Below are 8,620 nucleotides of genomic sequence, written 5' to 3'. Positions count from 1 at the left end.
GGCACCACTGACCAGAGTCTGGCCCCAGCCTCTTGCCCCCTGGGCACCCTTTAGCTCTTGCTCAGCACTGATCAGATCCCCTCTGAGTCTTCTCTCCTCCAGCTAAGTAGCCTCAGGGCTCTCAGCCTTTCCTCAGCTCAGAGATGCTCCAGCCCCTCAGCATCTTCACAGCCTCCCCTGGACTCTCCCCAGTAGTTCCTTGTCCCTCTTGAACTGGGCAGCCCAGAACTGGACACAGGACTCCAGATGTGGCCTCACCAGAGCAGAGCAGAGGGGGAGGAGAACCTCCCTCGACCTGCTGGCCACACTCTTCTGACTGCACTCCAGATGAAATGGCTCAAAGTGACCTGGTCTGAATTCAATGCTGCCCCTGCTTTCAGCAGGCTGCCCAGAACTACCTCCTCAAGTCCATCAAACTGAAGTATTCCACAAGTCTGTTTTATTAAACCACACTCACTGCTCTGTAATTCCAGAGTGGGAGTGAGTAATTCCTTCAGGAATTCCTTTCCTTCAGTCAGTTGTGCACCCCATGGGCCCAGCCCATACCAGCAGATCCATGCACTCAAACATCTCCTTAGCTTTGAGGTCACTACCTACACACAGAGTAATCCAAAGCACATAGTTCATCAACTCATAATAAGAGAATTAACTGAGAGAATTAAAACCACTGATCCTGTGCCAAACAGAAATAATAGTAAAGATAAGGAAAATTTGTTAAATAATAAGGATTTAGTAATCATCTCTCTCAAGCTGGTTTCTGTGCCTAGTTTGTCCTGCACAACCAAGGCTCAGGATCTGTGACTTACTTAAAACAAGTTTTATGGGGAAAAAAAAATAGTAGAGCTTTAGATAGGAACTTACCTCGTTGTTTTGAACTTTTTTCAATTTCATCTTGAAGTTTGTTCAGATCACTGTCAAAATCTTGGCTTCCACAAACATCAAAAAGTTGTGCTTCATGATGGGACAACTGTGCCTCTTTTTTTCTTAGCTCACTGCTGGCATAACTTTTATCATATTCTACTGATGCCAGTCGTTTGCTGAAACATCAATGCACAAACTTATTACAAAAAAAACCCTCAGATTTCAAACTGTTTGAACAAAACCAAAACCATGGGAAGTTGACCTGAAATGGGTATCACAGAGCTGCTCACCAGATCTTTCTAACAGTAACCATATAGCCTCAACTTGTTATTAATCTAAGTACAGCATACAGCATTTCTTTTTTATTTCCATGTTTTCTAGATGCTTACTGATGAAAAATATTCATGTTGTGATTTTATTAACTAGCACAAACTGAATAAACTCTACACTGCACAAATTCTGCAGGATACTTTGATTTTGCAGATAACTAAATCAACAACAATTAAACTAACAAGCATGTTAAGCATAGCAGAATTTCCAACATTAAATGTACAATTACAGAAATATTTATGGAGACTTAATCCATTAAACAAATACCTACTTAAGGCCAGCAAGATTATCCCTTGTCTGATTAATCTTTCTATTTTTAGCATGAAGCCAGTCTTCAAGTTGGCTTTTATTTGGGAAGTATCCCAAAAGTGAAGTCAGCTCATCAGAATGTCTTGATTTTACTTTTCTAATCTGCTCTTCTTTGTCTGCCTGGGGAAATAAAGCATTTCAAATTAATTTTTTCCTAGCTTCCAGTTTATGTCACTTGGAGTCAGTGGCTTCTGTGAAGTCACACAGAAGTCTTACATCTGATTATCAATAAACAGCTGAAAAATACCCAAATTACACTGTATTAATTTCATGTCCCTCTCTTATGAGATGATGCTAGAAAAATTACTTTGTCTTTCTTTAGCATCTCCATTTGGGTAATGGTTGTGGTGTGTAGGTTCAGCTGTTCCATCTCCTGATCCAGCTTCCTAAGAGCTTTGTCCAGGTTTATTTTCTCATTTTGCAGAGTCCTTACTGCCCCTTCCAGTGTTTCTATATTGCTGTTCTTCTCAGCTTTCTCCAGTTCATGTTCCTAAACAAAAAAATAAGAACACATGATGTTCACCAGGGTCAACCCACCACATTTATGTAGAATCACTGAATGATTAAGGCTGGAAAAGACCTCTAAGATCAAGTCCCACCATCACTCAACACTACCACTACCCTTTAGTTTGATTCTCTGTGTTCTTTGGAATTATCCTTGTGAGAAGGCCAGAAGAACCACCACCAAGCACTGAATTCACACACCACTCACAAACACTAAATATCTGGCTACAGAAGTATAACCAGCTGTTCACCTGGGAGACAAAATGCTTGGGACTTTATATTTCACTGGATAAAACACTTACAACCAACCAGCCCATCTTACAGACAAGTTTTCTGGAAAAACATAGGTAGTGTAGCACTTTAGGATGTATTTTTCTGGCCCAATAATTTAAGACTTACAGATCTTATGTCATCACCAACTGTGGGGCTAAACCCCTACTTCAAACTCCCCAAGCAGGTGTTGGTTTGTTTGGTTGCTTAATAATAAAGCCAAAAGTTTTTACTTGAAAGTTGTATGAATTTTTCAATTCCATAAACTTACTGTCTTGGTGATCTCCTGATCCAGCTCCAGAATCCTGTCTGAAAACCCCTCCAGCTGCTGCAGCTCGTGTTTTACGTTCTTCAGCTCAATTTGCTTCTTATTTTGAATGTCTGATTTCAGGTCAATGGTTCTTTCTAATCCAGTTTTCTTGTCTCTGATTTCCTCTATCTGTTTTTGTTTCATTGCTTCTTTTCGTGCAAATTCTCTCTGAATGAAATCAGCAACAATATATAATTTTTTTTCATAGGAAAACAACTTTTTAAAACACTTCTTCAAACTACCTTGTAAATATTCACCACTGTAACACAAGACACTGAAACACTCAGACAATGAGAACTTGTCAACAATGTTCTGCTTGAAATGTTTTGACAGGAAAATGCAGATGCATCACACAGGCAGAGTTCTAGGAGAGCAACTCCATTTTGAAGACAACTTCAACAAAAAGTTGCTTGTTTTCCAACCAGTTGCCCAGCATAACTCTGCCTCGGGCTTTTTAGCTTGTCAGTGAACCACCTGTATGAGTGGTCACCACTTGATGACTGCTTTTAGTTCCAAAACTGGTTTCCATGGAATGATTTAGGCAACTCAAAGAATTCTAGAAGACAAAAAAAGGCTTCAATTTCCCTCGCTCCCACCATTCTTCTTCTTCCCAGCACCATGAGGACAACATGGACCTACAACGCACCAATAACCAATCCTACCTACACCACTAAACCCACAAAACTCTTACCATCATGTGATCTGCAGCTTCTGCATCCCTGTCCTGCCTCTTCTTCAGCAGGGAGTGAAAACTGGCCAGGTGCCTCTCGCTGAAAGGCGCTCGCTCGAAGCCCTCGAATTCCAGCTGGGCTGCCAGCGCCTGGACCAAGGAGTCCCTGGTGGTGATGTGCTCCTGGTGACGGTCTGCCTGCAGCTGGAGACGACCTTCACAGAAAGAAAACAGGCTCAAAACCTGAGGCAGAAGTTATGTTTAGGATGCCAGGTCAGTTGCAACTTTCTGAAAGCCTTTGGAATAGAATTACTCTCGAACAAAAGAAAAAGCTCCAGAGTAAACACAAGGTGTCGCTTGAGAGAATTCTATTTCAGGTGAACTAAGGTCTTATTAATGAATTGAAACAAGAATTTAAAAGAAAGATCCTTAAAACACTATAAATATTATTCACATAAATATAAACAAAGACCAAATTTATTTTATGCAAGCATATATTGTGTGTCTTAATATTACAGCTTTACTGGAACTCCCAGAGTCCACTGAAGAGAAAATAGTTGATGTAGGAATTCATATTATCCTAAAGGCATCTGACTAGTCCCCAGCTGGCACCTGGCAACAACTGGTAGCCACTGGGCATGCCAGGTGTTCAGCTGTCATGTTTTTCTTGGTTAAAACACACTTACACATCTAGTTAGCAGGAATTTCATCACCAAAATCAAGTACAAGCTCAGGCAGTGAAAACAAACATGCTGTAAACTGCCAAGGCTGACACTGATGTTCATGCCACCATAATCATTGATTTGGAATATTTTTATGAAGAATGGTCCATTTAAGAACAAAAGTACATGATGTAATTACAGCTTAGAGCAACAAGTGCACATCAGAAACCCCCACAGACCATTCATGCCTCTGACAGTCTCATACCACACTGTGCAGCTGACCCCAAACACAGCCACGTTTTAGGGGTTTTGCCCAGTTCAAATCCCTTCAAATCTTATCAGTGGTTCCATATCAGATCTTAATTACATTAAAAAACACTAACAAGGTTATAGATGAAGTCTGAAATACCTCGTTCAATAAGCAGCTCTGACTTCTCACTGTTAAATCTCTGGCATTCTTTAGTGGCTCTGTCTAACTCACGCTTGCAGTCTGTGAGTCTCTTCTCCTTCTCCTTCACTGTTCTCTGGTGGTTCTGGTATCTATCCCTCAGCTGTTCATCTGTTCCCTGAAAAACCTGTGCAGCCAACACAATACAGAAGAGAGTTATCTTTTTAACCACATTTACAACCCAATTAACAATGTTTTAATATTTTTACCTCAACAGAATTCAAGAGTTAATTATGTGTTAAGACATAAACACATCCCACAGAGAACTTCTATATTAAGAAAAACTAAACATGCTACAAGCAAAACTGTAAAAAAGAAAACTTCTTTTCCTTAGGCTGACAAAACAAATTCATCTAAATTTTAACCACTAAGGAACTCTTTTTTTCAAAATAGTTTTAAATGCCTTGTCATAGTCACAATAGAAGACTGGCAATTATTTCTTAAGAGAAAGAAATGAAGTGTCTCCAGGGAGCAACAGTCCCATCAGGAGCTGTCCCACACTGGTCAAAACAAGTGTTGGTTATCACCAGCATACAGCCAGAGGAAGATAAACTCATTACACAGGGCACTGTTATGAGCAATTATCACTTTTATGACAACTTTTGTTAGTGTTTGCCTTCCTGGTGAGCTACTCTGTGGTGGAGGGAAAAGTTTATGAACAATTTAACCCAAATTACACAGAAACTAGTACAGCTTTACTGAGCTGTATTTGCAGTATCTGATAGCACAAGTGAGCTGCACAGGCTATGAAAATGCTCCTCACCAACATGGGATAATAATAAAACATATACTTAGTTCAGTGGGTAGGAAAACAGAGACTGATTCCTCAGCAGAAAGGGTGGCAGCAGAGAATTTAAAACAACCTTCTCCATCTTCTGTTGCAAATCTTGATTATCCTTCTCCATCTGCTTCCTCCTGCTCTCCAGGGCTTTCACCTCATTGTCTAGCTTCATTACTTTCATGAGATTCTGTTCAACAGCTGTCAGGGAACTCTGCAAAGGAAAAACTGTTGTAAGAGTAAAATCTCACCAGCTTATGAATCCCACAATCAACTGTTTGGTACAATATACTTAGTCTAAGTGTCAAACATTCAGCTTTATAAAGTATTTTTTAAAAAATAGAGAGGTTCAGGCTTTAGTTCATTTTTTGTTGTAGTGAGTTTACAACCCTTTCAGTTACCATCCAAATTTGAGACTGAGAGACTTTAAATTAATCCACAAAAAACTCAATGCCACTACAAGAATTTCACAAACTATGTTCTTAAACCCCCAACGACTGTTCACAGATTGGATTACCATCTGCCAGGTTTGCTAAGGTGTGTTTGATTCTGCTTACAAGCAAAAGATGAGGTAGCACAACATAAAAGGGTAAGATTTTATCAAGAAATTCATCCAGCTTTCACTTTCCTGTGCTCTTTAGCACTTCAGGATGGTTTTGTATTAAAACCTTAAAAAAGCCCATCATGCCAATTACCTTTAGAGGTTCAAGCTGACTCTCAATAGATTTTACATTCTCCTTAGAAGCAGCCAGTTGAGCCTCCCTGTTGCTCAGATCATTCTGGATTGCCTGGGCTTTTTCTTTGTTCTGTTTTAGGTATTTCAGTTCTGTCTGACACTCTTTTACTTTCAAGCTTTGCTTCATTCGTACCTGACGGAGAGTTTCCAGTGCTTTAATGTACCTTTAAAGGAGACAAAACTTCAGATCCCACTGGTGACAGAGCAATATGGATGTAAGAAACAACGCCTCAGATATTTTAATTAAAACCTACATTGTTAGGCATTTCTTAGTTTGTGCTTAATTACAGTAAAGAGAAAAACCTTGTTGCTGAAAAGATCTCATCAAATTTTTGTTTCAGGGCCTTCCCTTCACTTAAGGGCCAGTTGGATTCTTCTTGGTGGCAGAAAATGACGTTGTTGATCACAGACTTGGACACACCAAGGGCACTGATCATCTCACGATCGATTTCTGCACACTTGGAACTCAGGCTGACCTTCTCACCATGCCTGTGGAGACAGGGAAAGGAAACCCCCAAAGTTACCAGCAAATTCTTTTAAGTAAACTGCAATTTTAGGTGTATAACCTCATTGCAACACATCCATTCAAAACTGTGACAAGGAACAATTCTTAAGGATATAATGACTGCGTTCAACACATTTAACACTGTCAATTATTGTAGCCAAGACAATTAGACATTTGAAAATGATGCAAAACCAGCAGAGGGAGCAAAACCAACCCTGAGTGAAGGTAAAACACTCCTTCAACAGTGGAGATTGGCGTTAACCACAGGCCAGCAATGACCTGAAACTGAAGATGGTGCTAACGGAAGCAAAGCCTACATGCTCCACATAATCCTACTTTCAAATGATACTGTTACTCATTCAATTTTCAAATAAATGCAAGTTAATAAGTAATTCTTAAAAGTAGTGGCTATGAAATGCAGGATTCTTAAACCAACTAATCAATAAAGTTATGGAACTATTGCTTTCATCTGAGAGCACTGGTAGCTACTTCAGGGAATAGATGATGACGTTTTCTCTTGCCTTACACCTAAAAATACACAAACCCCAAATTGATCTTCATGCCAAAGTAAGAAAAAAAAACTCCACAACTTACCTTGTTCTAGTAATGACAGATTCAAGTGTTTTAAATTCTGTTTTCTTGCCTTTCTGGGTACAGACCATGGATCGCTGGACAGCCACGAGCTCTCCATTTACATCTCGAAACTGCAACCGGATCTGAGCTCTGACATCTGTTTCATTGGCAATCTTTAGCAGACACAACAACCAAAAAAAAGAGATGAATAAGGGAAATTCTTCTCAGCATCCAAATGAATATGTGCCTTCCCAGTTGGGGGTCATGTTCTCATCTCCCCCATCTCTCTGTTCTTCCTGAAATAACAAAGCTAGCTCCTGTCTGCCCAGAATTTGAGCATCCCTGTTTTCATCACAGCCCTGATTGAAGTATTTTACTTAGGAATAAACACACATCACATCTGGTCACTATGATTTTTACCTTTGGATCGTGAACAAATGAGTTTCCTTTGGTGCCAGGAGGGAAATCTCCAGTGGATATGTATTTAAGGCATTCAATAATAGTCTAAGAAAACAGAAATTAATATATAAGCTACAATAGCAATTTAGACTAAACAAGATGGACTACAGGAAAAAAAAAAACAATACTAGCCCAAACATTTACAGATGAGTTAAATATGTGAGGAGGGAGAAATAAGAAATAATATTTTAATTTTTGAGTGACATGAGAAAATGGTACTTTCCTAAATTACTTTGAGTCAGGACCTGGATCAATCTCCTGTGAAAAATATCAACCAGTGCTCTGCAAAATCTAGGCATGAAAGCAGATCTATAATAAAGCTCAACACCACAATATTTACAGGGACCAGCAAGTTTTCTGCAATATTAATAGTTCACCGTAGAGATCTGTCATTCATATTTTGAGGCCTTACAGACCTATTTACATTTCAAATCAAACCTACAGAAAGCCTTACCGTTTTCCCTGCACCATTTGGTCCCACCAAAATCGTTAATGGATTAAAGAAAGAGATGATTTGTTTGTCTTTATCCTCTACTCCAAAACTCCTCACGCCGAGGATGCTCATTTTCTCGATCTTCGACATTTCCACAGAACTTCTTCTCTTCCACAGTCAGAAGTGTAAACGTTATAAATCTTGTACAATAAAGCTCTGTGAAAAATCTAGAAGGCAAAAATCACAGCGTATTGCTGAAAGCTGACAGATCTATAAAAGCAGAGATTATTATGAACAGATCTAAAAAAGCAGCCAAGGCTCTCCAGTTACGGCTCAAGGTACAGAACATAGGAAGGGAAAACTCTCATTTATTTTAAACCAAAAAGCTAATCAACTCCTAGTGAAGGAAAGTGCCATACTATTTATCACCAAATCAAAAGCAATGGGCAAAAATAACCCCTCAAATCAAAAACAATGGACAAAATTCCACACCACAAACCCTAGGACCGCGCTTGGAGAACGCCCCAACCACGGCAGAGACCCCGGGATTTTTCCCCTTTAAAGCCTCACTGTTTCTCTGTGATCTGAGCTTTGCTACCGCCTCTTTCTCACAGGGCTGCGTTCAGATTTGTTTGGCCCATGCAGCATCACCTTCGTCCCGGTACGAGGGGGAAGCAGAAAAGCAGCAGGAGACTTTAGAGGCCACGGCGGCAGGGGCAGGGGCTGGGCAGGGGGGTGGCTGATGGGGACAACTCTGCCCCAAGGCCCGTTG

General features: G+C 40.0%; 1 protein-coding gene across 1 annotated transcript in view; it reads right to left on the bottom strand.

Annotated features, from left to right (window-relative positions):
* RAD50 (RAD50 homolog (S. cerevisiae)) overlaps nt 1-8,072 on the bottom strand; it is a 19,366-nt gene extending 11,294 nt beyond the window's left edge. Inside the window, exons 1-12 of the mRNA XM_008948300.1 lie at nt 7,870-8,072; nt 7,377-7,460; nt 6,978-7,129; nt 6,182-6,367; nt 5,838-6,042; nt 5,228-5,356; nt 4,326-4,491; nt 3,276-3,469; nt 2,546-2,752; nt 1,808-1,990; nt 1,463-1,620; nt 862-1,037 (exon numbers count right to left, since the gene is read on the bottom strand). Coding sequence (XP_008946548.1) covers nt 862-1,037; nt 1,463-1,620; nt 1,808-1,990; nt 2,546-2,752; nt 3,276-3,469; nt 4,326-4,491; nt 5,228-5,356; nt 5,838-6,042; nt 6,182-6,367; nt 6,978-7,129; nt 7,377-7,460; nt 7,870-7,998 — 1,969 coding nt within the window. The 5' untranslated portion in view covers nt 7,999-8,072. The remainder of the gene's footprint in view (nt 1-861; nt 1,038-1,462; nt 1,621-1,807; nt 1,991-2,545; nt 2,753-3,275; nt 3,470-4,325; nt 4,492-5,227; nt 5,357-5,837; nt 6,043-6,181; nt 6,368-6,977; nt 7,130-7,376; nt 7,461-7,869) is intronic.
* Between the last annotated feature and the right edge of the window lie 548 nt (nt 8,073-8,620).

This window comes from Merops nubicus, unplaced genomic scaffold (genome assembly GCF_000691845.1).
Source record: "Merops nubicus isolate BGI_N331 unplaced genomic scaffold, ASM69184v1 scaffold32319, whole genome shotgun sequence".
Taxonomy (NCBI): Eukaryota; Metazoa; Chordata; class Aves; order Coraciiformes; family Meropidae; genus Merops; species Merops nubicus.
The sequence above is the reverse complement of the archived record's forward strand: the minus strand, read 5'-3'. Positions and strand labels throughout refer to the sequence as shown.